We start from the raw sequence: 18228 nt of genomic DNA, 5'->3' as shown, positions 1-18228 counted from the left end.
CTTCTTTATAGTTGGCCTTGAAAATAAACAATATATAAATAGAGCCTTAGGTCATATTTCTTACCATGTTACCAAAATGATATGTAACTGGAATCAACACAAAGATTTGGAAAGAATATGGGGCTGTAGAATAGGAATGGGTTCTAGCTCATTTCAACCACAATGTAATAGGCCAAGAAAATGAGAGTTTTTATAGATATGCAGTAGGGAAATAGGTACTGTGGGGGTTTATTCTATCCATAAACACCTGATTTACTCTTAAATTGCTTCTTAACCAAAGTCAGTTGGTCACAGGTCAGAAGATGTGCAAAAACATCTGAGCATCTCAAATATTTCACCAATTCTATGGGGGATGCCCTCAGTTTGTGACTCAGAATGAATTATTGCTATTATTTTTATAATTCTATTAATCTTAGTTTTTCTGTCTATAGAAGACTGAAAAGAGGAAATATAGAAGCTGGAGAAGAGGAAAAAGACAATTTTGGTGAAATGAGGCAGATATAACTCAAACGTCAAAAAGTGATTTATGATCAACTTCTTATAAAAGAACAGATGGAGCAGAGTTTTAAAAGAATTAGACAATTACAAAAAATACACTAACTAAAAATTTTTAAGTCTATCACAAAGAGGTAAAAAAATAAATAAAAATTAAGAAAAAGCTCCAACAGTCAATCAATATTCCAGGAAGTAACAATAAATTGATACTTAAAAAGAAACTGGTGGATCATTTTTCTCAATTAAAGAAAAACATAAAAAACTAAGTTCTGAGTGAAAAGCATCAAATAATATTTAAAAATCCATATCTAATTATGTCCTTCATTGGCATTTCAGAATATTAAAGATAAAAACAGAGTTTTTAAAGCTTCTAAAGTAAATAGGCACTTTACCAAAATGCATGACAAGCAGACTCAGACAGCTTCTCTCAAGGAACAACTAAAGCCAGAGGCAACAGAATCATTTCGAAGTACTTAGGAAAAGAGCTATCAAACTTAAATTCTATACCAAATAAATTTTTAACAGATGAGAATAAACTAAATATTGGTTTTGATATATGAAGACAAAACTTGCATACCTGGAGAAGTTTATTAAAATGATATACTAGCAACAAGAAAGTTGATAATAGGAGGAAAAAATGGAACACTAAGAAGTAATAGAAGACAAAAAGTTCTTTGAAACATGGGGGAAATATAAGGAATTAAAAATAATAGAAGTCATAATAAATTGAGTTGTTATTAAGTAGACATAAACTAATAGACATCAAATCATGAGATAAAGAAATTTAGAGTATTTGGGGGAACTTAGAGCATTATAAGTGTCCTGAATTACTCAGAAGAATGCAACACATAGTGATTATATACAGTTTTGTTATGGGTGCAGGATAAAATGTAGTGCTTACCACTAATAAAAGCAAAATAGAAACTATGACTTCTTAAGAGTAGAGAATAAAAATGAATTTAAAATTCAAAATATCCATAATAAGAAAGTTAAAAAAGTAAAAAAAAAAAGAGCCCCAGAACTCAAAATAGATGGGAAACTTAAACATAAGACCTGATACTATAAAACTCCTAAAAGAAAACACAACAGAAACACTTTACAATCTTGGTCTTGACACAATGTCTTTGAAATGACACTGAAAACCCAGGCCACGAAAGGAAAAATAGACATGCGCAGTGGGACTACATCAAATGAAAAAGCTTCTGCACAGCAAAGGAAATGATCAAGAGTAAAAGAGAAAATTACATATTGACAGAAATTATTTGCAATCCATATATCTGTGAAGAGGTTAACTTCTAAAATATATAGGAAGACTGACAACTCAATAGCAAAAAAAAAAAGCCTAATAACCCAATTAAAAAAAATGAGTAAAAGATCTGAATAGACATTTCTTCAAAGAAGACATACAGATGACTAATAGGGATGTGGAAAAAATGCTCAATGTCATTAATCATCAAGAAAATGTAAATTAAAACCAAAATATGCTATCGCCTCCTAACTGCCAGTATGGTTATTAACAATAAATAAATAAATAAATAAATACATTTTTAAAGATCAAGTGTTGGTAAAGATGTGGGTAAACTGGAACCCTTTTGTTCAGTCATTAAAAGTGTAAAATGGTACAGCCATAGTGAAAAACAGTATGGAAGTTTCTTAAAACACTAAAAACAGAACTACCACATAACCCAGAAATCCCACTTCTGGTTATCTACTCCAAAGAATTTAAAACCAGGTATCTCAAATATTATCTGCCATTCTGTGTTCACAACAGTCAACAGGTAGAAACAACAAAAATGCCCATTGACAGACCTGTGGATTAAGAAAATAGGGTATATACATAGTCTGCTTTAAAACAGAAGAAAATCCTGTTATATGTAACAAAAATAAACCTTAAGGACAGCATACTAAGTGATACAAATAAGCCATCACAAAAAGACAAATGCTGATACATTTTCCTTATTTGAGGCATCTAAGTCAGTCAAACTTACAGAAGGGAAAAGAAGGAAGGTATTGTCAAGTGTGTGGGGACGGAGAAACCTGAAGTTACTGTTCAGTATGTAGAGACTTTTAGTTAAGCAAGATGAAAGAGTTCCAGAAATCTCTTGTATGACCAAGTACATATAGTTAAAAATATTGTGTTGAACAGTTAAAAAATTGTTCAGAAGGTAGATTTTGTGCTATTTGTTTTCACCATACACAAAAACAAGGTAGATATTATTGTTATGGTTATTGAAGGTGAGAAAACTGAGGCTTAGAGAGGATGCCTGTGTTTCTCTGTGCCCTTTACACACAGTTTCGATAGTTGGAAATGGCAAATCCTCTCCTTTGCCACCCACTTTTTTTAACTTTACTCACCCTGTGACATCTTCCTCACTCAGTCCTCTCCCTGTTCCACACTCACTGTGCCTCATGGTCAAAGACTTACTCTCTCTTGTCTTTTAATATTTCCCAGAAAACTCTTCTGGAAAAATATTCAGTATGCTATAATTAATGATTAAAGATTTATCTAATGGACTCATTTTTTGAGGAACATGATGCTCTGATTAAAGGTCCTCCTTTGTTTTTTGGAACTAAAGATATTCCCCTCCCTTTTTCTAAAGTTTCAATGACACACAGTTAAAAGGCACTATCCCATAGTCATGAAGTAGACACTTGACTGATTGACAAGGAGTAAGACACAAGGAAGCTTTTTCCAGAAAATTTCTTTTAAAATGTCAGAAAGATGAAAGAGACAAAAGCAATTCTCACATTCAGTACTCCTGGAGACTACTTTAGCAAGAATTTATTTTGTGCCCCATATTCTTAGAAACCGTCATCTTAATGATGAAGGTGAAAATAAAGGAGGAAATTTGGTTTCCTAGCTCAAAGGATTTGATTTCCTGTATTTGCTGGAGGCACACATCATTGCAGATTTGTAATTCCTTCATCTCACCTCTCTGAGTCTGAGAGCAAAAGGCCCACCAGAAAGTGTTGATGAGGTACAAAAAGATGGTCAAGGAACTTTTCTCCTTCAGACTAAAGATCTAGTCAGTGGTACAGACATCAAGAATGACATTCTAGAATATCTCTTAAACATTTAAAGCAGTTTTCTCTCTTTTTTAAGTGTTCATTGTCAAGAAAAAGCAAAATATTGTGTCATCCTTGGTGGCCAATTGAATATTAAAGGTAAACTGTCCCTTTCTGTACTTAAAATGACCCCAATTTGTAACTACTTGAATCACCTCCAGATTCATGTATAATTTAATTATATATATCCCAGCTCACACAGAAGACCTCAAAATGAAATGGTGCCTTTGGTTTGTGAGGTCAGAATCGATAGTCATTAAGAGAATGAGATTTTTAAATCTACAGGAAAAAGCAAGTACTTAAAATATCCCTTGCACTGGTCTCACAATTCTAGGTCCTCAGACAATGCAGATATTGTGGTATTTTGTCATGATGTAGTACACATCTTTAGCATCTGGAAAGGTTGGAGTTAATGCAAGAACCGATGGCCAGCCAGAAAGAGAGCTAAAATTAGTTCAGCTTTCAGTGTTGGACTTGTGTGGCATGTTTAGAAAGGCAGACAGAACATGCAGCATACTGGAATGGACGGGAGCTATAAGATTAGAAGAAACTTCTGTGTAAGCCAAGTGTATGAGTTTCCCCATGTCGTTGGCATCATGTAAATGCCACACGCCATTTTATATGCAGCTTAGATATAGCAGATGTTGGCATTTAAGTATAGGTTGCTATGAGGGAAAATTGCCCTTGAATGGGAAAGGAAGTTTATTGCAAGAGAAAAATGATTTTCTCAGTTAACAGTTATAACCCCAATGATAGAATTGTTTTCAATCAGAGGTTGTGGAGTGGGAAAGGAGGAAAGATATAATGATACCTCACTTCTAAGCTAAAAAAGAAAGAAAATCAGCTTTAGTTTCAATTGCGGATGTGTGGGTTGTATACACACAACTTTCTCCTCCCTCTCTTCTCGAACCTCGGGGCTTCATGTTAAATGGAACAAATCACATCCTTCGTGGTTCTGCTCTGTTTGGTACAGCTGCTTGCTGCAGGTGGTGCCCTAAAAATATATTGTTTGTTTATTTTGCCAATATAGCAGTCTGCAGAGTGGCACCTAAAAGCGCAACAGCTCCCTTCTCTGTCTGTCAGGGAGCTAAATGATGGAAGACTAAGACCTCCGCCAAACCTAGCAGGAAATGGCCCAAATAAAAGGCACAGGCAGTGCTTGAGGCTCAGCTCCTGATAAGTTCCATTTTCTTTGGATTCATGAGGCAAAGCTGACAAGCAAACTATCTGTCATCAGAGGCTCTGACTGGGGTTCAGCCACAGCCAAGCCAAGCCGTGCACCGCCTTTGTGGGGAGAGTCACTGTGCTTCTCTGGAGACTCACATCTGTGGGCATACAGGGTTTTAAGGGAAAAAGAATCCAAAGTGAATCACAAAAAGAAAATAAAAGTGAAGATTAATCTCAGGTAAATGTTGATGCAGGTATATTTAAATAGAGCTTCAATGATTTTTTTTTACATGTATAACTTAAATGATGAAATAATTTTCCAGACAACTTGGCAGGGCCCTCCATTAACTCTGCTTTTCTCACCAGTTGCTCCACAGGAAACAGTAATCTATGTATGTGAGAAAATGTTTTAAGTACTCTAGTTACAATAATGACATAGCAAATTGTATTTTCATTATCATTATTCTAGACTTTCTTGTTGAATGTCCTTTAAGAAAACACTACTCCAAATTTCAAGGTTTATATGAACTAATTGGTACCGAGGGACATCACTGATGATAATGAGTCATGTCAATCAATCTTTGGCAAGGCACTGATTACTGTAAAAAGCTTCCTGAACTTTGGTGGGATTGTGATAAAGAGATTTTATAATCTAATATATGAATAAATAAAATATAACACTTGGAGGAATTTTCTAGAAAAATCTTGAAAAATATTGGCTTCTAGCCAGCAAATAACTAGTGTTTCTCTAAAATTTAGGGTCATAGATATGCACTTGGATTCTTAACACGGGAAGGAGGAAAGAGGCACCAGAAGAATGAAGATGATGTCACAATTTCAACCTTCACAAGTGGAAACTGTGTTGTTTAGCATGACAGTGACAGAGAGAAGGACAGACAGCTGAAGTCGTGAGAAGGGGAGTAGCAAGCACCATCTGCTGTGACAGGCAGAGAGAAACAGAAAATGGGGGAAGGCAAAGTCAATTGAAGACAGTTTAAAAATAAATTTAAGACTGATTCAAATGTGGGAAATGAAGAGTGGGAAAATGATCAGATTCTGAAGAAAAGTGTTCAGTATGTTAAAGAAAGAGGAGAATTTAAATGGACTGAAGGCAGAGAGAGGAAAGAACAAGAATACAGGCAAGCTGACTTACTTTCAAGAATGGTGACCTGCATTTACTGACTGCAGGTGCATGACCATGTTATACACGGTGAGAGCTGCAGATACGCTCTCATGAGTAGAGCTCTCTGCCCTTACTTATCCAAAACCTAGAATGTTCTTTTTCCCAAATATTTGCATGGGCCAATTCTCATTATACTTAGAACTTGGCTCAAAAGCTGCCTATCGGAGTTGCCTTCCCATACCACCTCAGGGAGCTCTTTCACCTTGTTTTCCTTTATTCTGCAGGAGAGCAGTTGTGTGCAGCACCATATCTATATCTATCTATCTATATAAAGATATGTACATACACATATATGTATATATACACATAAAGATATATATGCATATGTGTATATATATAAAGATGTGTGTGTGTATCTTATAAGAATTTAAATTGCATGAGAACAGGAAGAGGCATTCAGCAAGTATTTGTTTAGTGACTGAGTGAGTACAAAGCTGTTTTTAGCTCCATGCAGTTAAACAGTACAGAGGAATAAAAGTGCTTTAAATCTGAATCTTTAGATTGAATTGATACAATCTTAAACTACCATTTAAAAACTACAAACTTTCACCCACTGGTAAGTGATGGTGTCTAGCAGATTTAACTGCGTCACTGATTGTACTTTTTAATTGAATGATTAGTTTGGCTTTGTCTCATTCCAATTTGGCCTCTTTCCCAGGAGCAGTAGGTCCAAGGAAAGCTCCTTGGCTTGCAATACAGAACACAACAGGTAATGAATTGAAAGAAGAAAAGGAAATTAACATTCTCTATGGGCATTAGTCTACATGTAAATTCCATATAAATGAAATGTGTGCGCAGAGTTAATAATGGAAGGAACAGTATATTCTGCATACAGCTCAGTTTCATCTGCAAGGGAAGAAGGAGAATTTCAAGAACATGTAGGATGACTAGTCATCTGGGTTTGCTCAGGACTATTAGTCATCCTAAATCCAGTTTCTAATGAAGCTCCTGAATGCATTAGAAGACAGCGATTATGACCCATTCCTTCACATGCTATTTGGGCACTAAGTTATGGGGATACTATCATATAATCATGACATTTTGGCAGGAGGCAAATCCATTCCACTTTTGTGACATGGTTTCTTCAACTTAATTCCAGGTAAAATACCAAAGACACCCTGAAACTTTTAAGACCATAAGTTTGTACCAAAGAAAGGGTGGGTACCACATAACTATGTCATTGGAATTCAGATCTGAGACTTATGATCAAGGGACAATAATTAAGGAGTGGCCATGGTATGATACTTTTCCATATCTTAGAGCGTAATTTCTCTTAAAATTGATTTTCATTGTAACATACTCAGTATATTAGGACAAAATCAACCTAAACATGGCCTGTGACTAATAGGATGGCTATGATGACATGAAATTACAGCAAATGTTATTTTCAAAATTTAGAAATTAAAAAGAGAGAAAATCTACCCATAATTTCATGATGTACAATAGCAATCAGTAAACTATGGAGAAAGGGTAGGGAAAGGGAAGATAAATGACTAGCAGAGACCAGATAGTGAGAGGTAAAAGGAATAAAGTTGCTGATAAGAAACAGATCAAACTTAAGAGGTAGAGAGATTGAGAATCAATATAGAGAAAAGAGAAATGCAGATATTCAGAATGAAAGAAGAGATAATGAAACCCAAAATGTTCTTGAACCTATAACACTCTTCTAACTCAGTCCTTGACTTTGGAGCCATTATTTGCAATTAGCATTAACCAATATAATTAGCTGACAAATAGCTGACTCATGAAATACAATACAATATAATATTGTGTTCAGAGAAGTTCAGAGAAGATTATAAGTGATAAACATATAAGGGTAAAATAATGTGGCCTTGACTCTCAGGGTTACTGCTTGAGAGGAATTTAACTATGTGTAGGAGTCAAGACAAAGGTCAGAAGAATAAATGGCAGAGTCCAGACACATGCAGCCGTGATGCCATAAGGACAGGAATAGCAAGAGAATAACGAAGATTAGGATTCACATACTGGTTGTGGAGGAGAATGTGTGGGTGTGGAACAGTAGTTTAAAATCCTATTTATAGGATTGGTACAAGCAAAAGGTACAGAGGAATATTACAGATGGCTCTTCTTCTACTGTGTAAACACTATTAAGCTTAAGTATGTTTGCCCATATTGTAATTCTTTTTCACTCAAGTATAACATGCTAAACAATAAATTAGCCCTCATATTGTAGCTGTCATTATAAATTATCTTTACATCCTTCCTTTTAGAATGCATTGCTATTATTTGAAAACATGGACACATTCTACCATTATTACAACTACCACTGTGTTACAGACCGCCAGCGGCCAGAGAGGAGGGGAAAGGGGCACAATGGTAGAAAGAAGGGGAAGGGATCAGTCAAAGAACATGTATGAATGACCCATGGACATGGACAATGGTGTGGGGATTGACTGTGGGAGCAGGGAGGAGGCTGGAGGGAGGAAGGCAAAGAGAGAAAAATCAGGACAATTGTAACAGAATAACAAAAAATAAAATAAAATAAAGACGTTTTTATAAAATAAAATTGGCAACAAAGACTTATTTCTTAAAAAAGTTATATCAAAATAATCATAACTGAAAAGATATCCCAAAAGAAGATAATATATATGTAAAAGGAATATGGTAACATTTTGTTCAAAGACAAGAGCTCATGTTTTTCAAAAAATACTCTATTTCAGTGTGTGCATATATATATATATATATAATTATTTCTTCATGAAATAACTTATGATTTAATATACTTTACTGTTTTATTCCAAATCAAATTCATAATTATAAAATTAAATATAAGAAATAGAATTGTACATCGCCCACTGAATAATACTCTGCAGAGAATTTCAGTTTACATCTCATATTATTGAAGAAAACCTAATTATTGATGATTTTTTGCCTCCTATAATCCTCACTACCATTTTAAATGTATTGGTGGTTTTATCCCATATTTCCAGGCATTCTCATAGATCAAGAGATATTAAGCTGTGGGAATAAGAAAGCACTGTAAACATCACATATTGTTGGGAACTGTCCTGCCTAGTTTCAGAAGCTGTAACCCCCAATGGCTAAGGCTGAGTAAACGACCTTAGGACCATAAGCCACTAAAGAGACAAAGTTTATCTTCCTGGCAGGGGCGCTGGCCTCTGCCACCTTTTACTTCACCCTGCTTGGTCCAAGGTGGATGACTGGTTAGCCAATGCAGATAAGATTCCTCAAGGGAGGGACAACCTCAGGCAGGCATGGTCTCAAAGTAGCCCTCAGGGAAGGACTTGGGGGGCTATGGAAAAAGAGGGTGCTGGACCCTTGCCCCTCAGCTTTGACATAGCCTGAGTCTTTATTCTGTCTGTGAGAAGTCTCCTAATCTCTTGGCTGCCTTACTTCCCCTCCCTGACTTAAGCCTGAAACAATGCCAGAGGGCAGTGTAGTCCTGGGCAGGAACAGGAGGATCCCTGGGGCAATCAAGCCTAAGAAAGAATCATAAAATCCTGTGAAAACTGCTTTGCTAAGAATGTCCTCAATTTTCTGATAAGGGTCCAAGCATAAAACGAGTTTGTTTCCCAAAGTTTTATAGCCCTTTAGCTAACTGACCCTGACTCAGAATAAGCCCTCATAGTTCTTTGAATGTTATCTATTGTTTGATCCTTACTGCCTGACAATGATTGATGAGTATACCTGTATTCCTGTGCAAAATGAACCCAATAAAAGCCCATTGAGGAAAAGGCTCCAGGCCCTTTTCCTTTGACAGATTGGCTTTCCCCCTAAACTGTCAACCTTTCCTCCCCAAGAAGATGTGTCTTGGTAGACTTATTCTCATCCATGGCAGAGCCCCCCACCCCCCCCAACATATACATAAGCAGACATTGTACACTGATGGGTAATAGCTGATATGAGATCAACTTGCCCCTGTGTAGGCTAGTGTGTTGGTACACTAAAGAGTAACACACTGACTCTAGGAATTACAGTTCTATCTGGGGAGTAAGTAAAGTTAGTAGGATTTAGTTTATTTTTGCACATCACTGTGTGTTAGCCTGAAATAATACTAGTATTCTCTATGAGCAGTGGAGGAAATTGAGTTGAGAAGAAAATAAATAATACCATCTTTACTGTTTTCAAGGCAATTTCTTAAACATTGCCTCATTTAGTTCATAATTACAAAATAGTTTATTATACAGCTGAGTATAAGATTTAAGGATTGTGACTCCATGACTGTGAATATTTTACCTTATATTTTAGAATTTGCATGTAGGGAGCACCAGAGAACATTAAAGACAAAATAATCTACTTAATTTTTCTTTAGAGACTATGTAAGTTCTTGCATTCTGCTTGCTTGTTCATAAATTTGCAGAACTACTCACCAGTTTATAAGGGCACATTTCAGAAATAAAGCAAAATAAAATAAAAATATGATAATTATTCAGGGTTTATTTTTTTACTAAAATTTGATTGACATTTGTGGATACAACAGTAAGATACTATGTTCTGAAATGACTGTGTCATTGTCTAGACTGGTAGGGGTGTCCAACCCACAGCCTGCAGGCCACATGAGGCCCAGGATGACTGTAAATGCAGCCCAATACAAAATTGTAATTTACTTGAAACCCCTTTTTTTTTTTTGCTCATCAGTTTTCGTTAGTGTCTGTGTATTTAACGTGTGACCCAAGACAACCCTTCTTCCTCCTGTGAAGCCCAGAGACACCAAAAGGTTGGACACCCCTGGGAGGAACTGGGAATGATTATAAAGTTAAAATGTGCTCATTTTAGAAGTATCAATGGGTCTTGATTATTTTTGACTATTCAAGGATAAATCCAGTGGGGGTGTAAAATTAGTTTGTGGAGTATTGTTTATATGTTTTGCAGCACCAAACCATGCCAAGAAATATCCGTTCCTGTTTCTGTTTGCCACCTTCATCTCCTATTTCAACAACTTTGTCGCTGGAAAAATCCCCTGTTCACAACAGTGGTTTGGTTTTTCTTCCTATATTTTCGTGACTATTTATGTAAACTGTTCTGATGTTACAGAAAGACAAGTCACATATATTTCATTTACTGGGTTACTACCTTTTGACAGCTATGTCCATGTATCTCAGTGCCCAGGAAAACTAGAGTTGGTGCAGTGTGTGCAATATCTGACACCGAGCAGTAAAGCTATTGAACCAGTACAAGAGCTGGGAAAGAAGCACAGTTTTTGTCACTCTATCCATTTCCATCACAGGCAGCACGTAGTTTTGTCCTAGGAAGAAAATTGTTGTACTGCCTGGACAGTGAACTAGCAGTCAGAAGACTCAGTTTTCAGTCCCAGCTCTAAACCACCTCATTCTTTAGTAGACACAGTACCGAAGCACAGACTCAGTGTTTGATGACAGGTAGTTATGTGATTGGCTAGACCCTGCAGTACCAGAAGGCAAAGGTTTAAAAATTTCTTCACCCATGGTATTCTTAGGCAAGTCTTAGCAAGCCAAATGGCAAATATTAATCATAAACTGGGAATAGTTGGAAAGATGTGACTCTATCCATCTAAAAGTATATATTTTATCTTCAAACATTTTTACCACAGTCTGTTAAACCATGATTTCCATCGTTGCATAAGCTCTAAAAGGTACATATTTTTCTGAATTGGGAATAGATATAACTGAAGGATGAACTAGGAAGTGAGCCTGTGGACAGCATCAGGTATTAGTATTTATCCTAAAGTCTTCTGTGACTTCCTTGCTAATCTGTTTCTGGTTTCTAAGCCAATTTTAGTATCTGTGGGAAATAGTGAGAATATTTACGTTTTTATCAATATCCTCTGCTGGTCTTCTAAAAAGATTAATATCAATCTGATTAAAACAACAAGAACTTAAAAGTGCATCAGCAGTAAAAGAAATCAAGGAAATAAAGGGGAATGCTCCCAACAATTTTGGTTGGGCAAGTTTACATTAAATTTACAGATATTGGTCCTGAGGAAGTAGCTAGAGAAAAGAGGGATTAAATATTTGTGTTTTTTTCCAATTAATTACTTGGAATCTTAACATATATTTTAAAATATAAAGTAACCTCAGGCATTGCAATAAGCGTTTTTCTTGAAAGCTTCATTTATTTACATTCATGTGTAAAACAACCTCCTTTTTCATTATGTTGGTTACAGGGAGTGAGGAGTAATGTGTGCATAACAAATATGAAGCCTAGATTCCTCCATTCCCCTTACCCACAGCAGACACAGCCAATTCATCATGGTGGTTTGGGATTTGTTTTTGTTGCCACTAAATAAGTAGGAATTTGGGGGCCTTCGGAATCCATTACCCATTAGCTAGTGCTGGCATGCAGGTTGGAACCCATTTCCTATCATTGGTGCCAGAGAAAAACTTAAATCAGCATGCCCATCCTCCCTATTTACTAGCTAAGAAATCTTACAAAAGGCTTTTAACCTGTGCTGCTGCCCTCACAGGACTGTTACACAATTTAAAGGATTTAATTCCCATGGACACATTTTGTAAACCATGCAGTTCAATCACACATTTGAAGAAATTGGGTCAATTTTTCTAGGGTGAACCACACCATCTCTCTAGCTGATTCCCTCCCTGGCTCTCCCCATACATATTTATTTGATCCATTTTATAGATGTGGGTTATTTTTAATTTCTGATTTTATTAAAACTGTGCACCTGCATTCCTTTTGAATGTGATGTCTGATACTAACTAGAAGAAAATGCGGCTGGAGCAGGAGAGCTCAAATTCTCCCACCTGGCTCATCATTATGGTGTTCTGGCAGTGCTTTCTGCTTGGCTGGAAGCTGTGTGATTAATAGCCCCTCTTCCCAATTATATGGATAACTCCTCTTCCTTTGGCTGTAGACAAGAAATATCTTATGTACGCACAATGCAAATGAGGGCTTTGTGAATGCTAATTTCAAAATCAGCTAGGAGTTGATTGGCAGAAAACCGAACAATGGGGTGACAGGCATGCCAGGGGTCAGGAATCTGTGAAAGAAAGGCTCAGTGAAGGTGTAGAAAAAGAACTAGAGAGATTTGGAGTTAATCAAGAGCAGTAGCTGGAAGAGCAGCCATTTATGAAAGCAGATCTAAGCCAGGTATCCTGGAAGAGAAGGCAGCTTCAAAGACCAGTGAAAACAATGAGAAGCGCGAGAATTCAGCTGACTTTACAAAAAGCAGGATGGAATGAACGAGCCAAGATTATGCCACAAGCTGCACAAACTGTATTTTCTGTCTGTCACATCCCTGAAAAGTGCCTATTTGCACTTGTTTTGAATCCTTAGGAACCTCACCTCATTTTTGACCGTGGCATCCTCAAGGTCAGGGATTTGTCATTTGTTTCTCTAGATGCCGGCAGAGGCCAAGCGCTCAGGTAGTGTTCACTGGACTGGACTTAAGTAAACATTAGATTGTCGGGGTTCGGGGGTGATTTGGATAACACCAAAATGGGAGGAGCAGAGATTGAAGACATTATTTCAACTCTTAATCATCATAGCACAGTGATCAGAATGAGTACAGGAAAATGTAGTTGGAAGGCTTCCATCTAGGTCAAGCCAAATGTTCAAGATATGTAAGCCCCATTTTGATTTGCATTGTAAAACTAGTTAAGATTTGCTGAGTTTCTACACAACAGATACTTTCAGCCCAAGACTGATGAGACAAAAGCAAGCCAAAAGACAGAAAGAATATTGATCTCTAAGCAATAGGCCTGGGTACACGGTTACTAACTAAACGACTAAGGTGATCCACAGTGGGCAGGCATTGGGAAAGAAAAATGCCCCCTGGACAGAAAGGAAGGTGGAAACTGGAGATGTAAAAATACTGCATCCTGTTAGCTCGTTCAAACAATTTCTCCACTCAATCATGGCAATGCAGACAGAATTGAGAGCCAGAAGCTTAAAATATCACTTATATCTGGCCTTATGGACACTCCACCTGTCTTCTTTGTACTGTAGCCACTTTTCCTATTCAGATGGTTTTTACTTAAGTAAAAATACTTTCTCTTTGGGCAATATGTCAGCCTCAACATATGTTTCCCTGTCCAAATGTATTTTTTAGAAAATTACATGTGTGCCAAAATTTTATGTGGAGTTTAATAAATCTATGAATTATATATATATATACACACACATATACATAGATACACACATTATTTTGACTAACAATCTAAAATAGTCACATATAACTATCCAGGCATATACTTTATAGCATCCTTGATACATAGATGGAAGCTTCCCAAAACGCTGGAGTACAGTACAAAAGGAAGTTCCAAATGAAGAAACATTTATGTACAACTGCTCTCTAACACATATATGAAGGTGTTTTATCTGTCCCCTAAAACTGGAAATATTTTACTTATCCCACGAAAGAATGAATACTTCATCTAAATGGGTTTCAAGTAATGAAATGACTACTTCCATCCCATTGAATCTAATTAATCTTTATTTCAAGATAATGAAAATTATCATTTTTAGAGGTTAAGTATAGCATAGTTTGTTTATTAAGAAGTGTCTCAGAACATTTTGAGGGAAACCACCCAGCACCTTAGCTAAGAACATATTCTGGAAATGATCTATGCTGATTTATAAATATTTACAGTCCCCCCCTCCTTCTGGCCATTTTGTGATTGACTGGGACTGTGTGACTAGTTCTGAACAATGAACCGTGAACAATGATTATCTCCTCCCACGGAGAAGCATTTCTCGCCACAGATTTATTTCGCTCTCTGGGGTGGCAACAACCCATGATGACTCAGATGGTGGCTGCTCCACTGCCTTGTTTCCTTCGTAACAGTCATGTTGGAACTTCCTGCTGACTCAGGAGAATAAACTGCTGTGGTTTGCAGTCACAGAGATTTGGAAAGTGCTTCCTAGAACAGCATTCTTATCCTATTGTAATGAATATGCACATATAATATCATTCTCATAGTAATTAACTGAAGAAAAAGGTAAAAAGCATATCATACTTGCAATATTTGTTAACAATTTTAAGACTATGCACATAAATTGCAGATCTACATGGAGTCTGAGGAAAATATATGGGGATTGGCACATATAGACCTATAATAAATAAATGAAGAAATGTATAATAAAGTTGCCTTAATTTTATAAATCCCACAAAATTATTTTTTTAGCTTCAGTAAAAGTTTTTTCTGAGAAATAAGTATTGCTCTTATCTTTGTCCTAGTAATACAATATAAAATAGTGTTTTATATAACATAGGCATGTATTGTACAAATATGTTCTACAAATACACAAATAAAAAGGAGTTAGGAGAGTTTTTTATTAGTATAATTCTGTGAAAAATAAGGGCATGATTGTCCTAGAACTGAAATTTATAGAAAAGGGAATTGTTTTGAAAGAAAGGGAGGGATAAAGGTGATGGGTGACACTTTGGGAGAAACCCAGGAAGAAGCAGATAGGGCACATGGAGGAGTTTCAGGACTGAAAGTATACACAGAAAGAGGCACAGTGTGAGAGGGAGAATATCCATTGAATCCTTATAAATTTGGGTATTACAGCATGTTAGATGTGAAAACTCTCTGAACTTCCCTTCAGAGTCTTTGGAAAAGTCTACCAAAAGCCAAATAATCAAACCTTAACTGGTTGGATTTCTTATATAAAATGCTGAAATTGCACAAATTCTATTTAGTAATTGCTGGAAATAATCAATACACTCAGTCCAGGGCAAGACTTAAGTTCAAAGTCTCTATTAAAATAAAAGTTGCATTAATTAGGAAAGCAAATAGCCACATGTTCCCTGAATATTCCATTTGTGGGCACTGAGACTGCACAGAAATAAAACAATTCCAAAAGCACTAAAAAGAGGGGTTGGCTGTGAACACTTACTGCGAGGACAATCTGGAGGGAACTATGCGCCACTTCTATGTACTGGTACTCCAGAAGACACCCTGAGACCGTGATGTAGCGATGGTCTTCTGGGGCCCAGTCTGGGGCAGGTGTCACTGATGTCACTGTGCATCCTGGTCCATTCTCCATCCACCAAGATCGGTGCATTGAAATATTAAAAGTCAGGATAAGGTCTGTCTCCTGCAAGAAGGCAATTTATAAGGATAAGAATTACTTTATAAATGTTAGTTAGCTTATTTGGACTGACTTGTTCTGAATTTCCTGTTTGGAAATATGATTCCCTCTCTCCTCTTACTATATTTTATAGGAAGAAAAGAAGCATCTAAAGTGAAACTGTCAGTTCTACCTGAAAATTTTGTATCCATTGATTCTACTTATGAAGGTTTACTGACTACAACAATTTAAATATATTTAATTGTAAAATTATCAGTGAGTTATCAATTGTAAAACTAAAGAGCCCTTATTTCTTAGGACTTGTATATTATAAAGGGTATAATTTATTTCCAAGTGAAGTTTATCTTATTTTAAATCTATTTTTCTTTCTCTAAGAATATTCACCTTTTGTACATTTAAATATTAAAGTACTGCTTCAATTCAGCAAAATTTAACATAATGTGGCTAATACTAAAATTTGTAAGATCTTTACTGATTAAAACATAATGGGGCTATTTTTCCCCTTCCTCTTCCTATTATTTTAGAAATTTTTTCAGAGTCTTTGCAATCTTGTCTACTTGTACTATAAATTAGCCATAATATTTCTTAAGAAATATCATTAGCAAACTATTGCAGGGTGGAGAAAATAAGTCAACAATTCTTTCACTGAAGTGCAGCATATTCATGTGAAGCTATAAATGCAATAAAAGGCATAGGTTTTACACTTAACTTATAATCACATGTACAAACATGAAGCTCTCGAGAGCACATGGACAAATGTTTTCCAAGAAAAAAATGGTGAAAAGAAATGCATCAAATTCATTCTATTAGTCAGCAAGTCATAAGGGAAGATGAATTCTAACAAAGAGGGTCAGTGGTAAGGAAAAGGAATTACCTGAGTCTCAGTGACAGAGCCACAAGACAGGAGATGCCAACCACTCTTACTCCAAAATGAAGTGCCGGATTGACTAGGTAGATCTCTCATAGAAAATAAGTGGTGATGGAAGGAGGCTTGACTTGGGACGGTGATCACTCAGTATAGTGTAAAGATGAAGTGTTTTGGAATTGTGCACCTGAAACTGTAACAGGGTGCAGCCAAGAGGGGGGCCCAAATAGGGATTTGGAACGGGGTCCAGATCTCAAGGTGTCCAGGAAATATTAGAAAGATATATAGGATGTTCAACTGGGTGTGGTGTGTAACTCTTTTCGTACATTATTGGATTCATTTTCCTAATATTTTTTGAGGATATTTGCATCTTCATTCATCTGAGGTATTTATCTGTAGTTTTCTTTTCCTGCAATATCTTTCTCCAGTTTTGCTATTAGGTTAATGTTTGCCTCATAGAATGGGTTGGAAGTTTTCTAATTCTATCCTCTGGAAGAGATTGCAGAAAATTAATATAATTTATTTCTTAAATGTTTGGTAGAATTCACCAGTGAACCCATCTGGGCCTGATGCTTTTTGTTTGGGAAAGTTATTAATTCAATTTCTTTAATAGCTACAGCCCTATGCAAATTGTTTCTTCTTGTGTAAGTTTTGGCAGATTGTATCTTAAGGAATCTGTCTATTTCTTCTAGCTTATCAATTTGTGAGTGTAGAGTTATTAATAATATTCCTTCATTATCCTTTTAATGCCCAAGAGATCTATAGTAATGATCCCTTTTTCATTTCTTATACCAGTAATTTGTCTTTTCTAATTTTTCTTAGCCTGGTTAAAGGCTTATCAGTTTTATTAATATTTTCAAAGAACTACCTTTGGATTTATTGATAATTGATAACTGATTTTCTATTTTCAATTTTGTATTTTCACCTTCATTTTTATTATTTATTTTCTTTTGTTTACTTTAGATTTAAAATGCTCTTTCTTTCCTAGTATCTTCAGGTAGATGGTTGGGTTATTGATTTTAGATTTTTGTTCTTTTTAGTATATGCACTAAATTCTATAAATGTCCTTCTAAACACTGCTTTCACTGTATCCTACAAAGAATAGTAAGTTGTATTTTCATGTTTCATTTAGTTCAAAATAATTTTTAGTTGCTATTGAGATTTCTATTTTAACCCATGTGTTATTTAGAAATGTGTTCTTTAAACTCCAAGTGTTTTGGGATTTTCCCTTTATCTGTCTGTTATTGATTTCTTCACATATTTTGTGGCATAGTTTTCACTGTCTATAGCATACCTACCCTTAATTCTTTTTAAAGAACTGTGAGAAGTCATTCAATATTAATTTCTACATGTTCTAACACTTTAGAACCACTCAATTCTTCTGTTTGCTTGCTTGTTCTTTTACTGGGACCTCTGACCTACAGGCTTCTGCTTCCATCAG

At 35.9% G+C, this 18228-nt stretch overlaps 1 protein-coding gene across 2 annotated transcripts in view; it reads right to left on the bottom strand.

Annotated features, from left to right (window-relative positions):
* NKAIN2 (sodium/potassium transporting ATPase interacting 2) overlaps window positions 1-18228 on the bottom strand; it is an 878265-nt gene that overhangs the window by 131655 nt on the left and 728382 nt on the right. For both annotated transcript variants that reach the window (XM_036024646.1, XM_028511048.2), the window contains one exon: window positions 15728-15928. In XM_036024646.1, coding sequence (XP_035880539.1) covers window positions 15728-15928 — 201 coding nt within the window. The remainder of the gene's footprint in view (window positions 1-15727; window positions 15929-18228) is intronic.

Source organism: Phyllostomus discolor, chromosome 4 (genome assembly GCF_004126475.2).
Source record: "Phyllostomus discolor isolate MPI-MPIP mPhyDis1 chromosome 4, mPhyDis1.pri.v3, whole genome shotgun sequence".
NCBI classification, from domain to species: domain Eukaryota; kingdom Metazoa; phylum Chordata; class Mammalia; order Chiroptera; family Phyllostomidae; genus Phyllostomus; species Phyllostomus discolor.
Note: the sequence above shows the minus strand (reverse complement) of the source record. Positions and strands in the feature narration are given on the sequence as shown.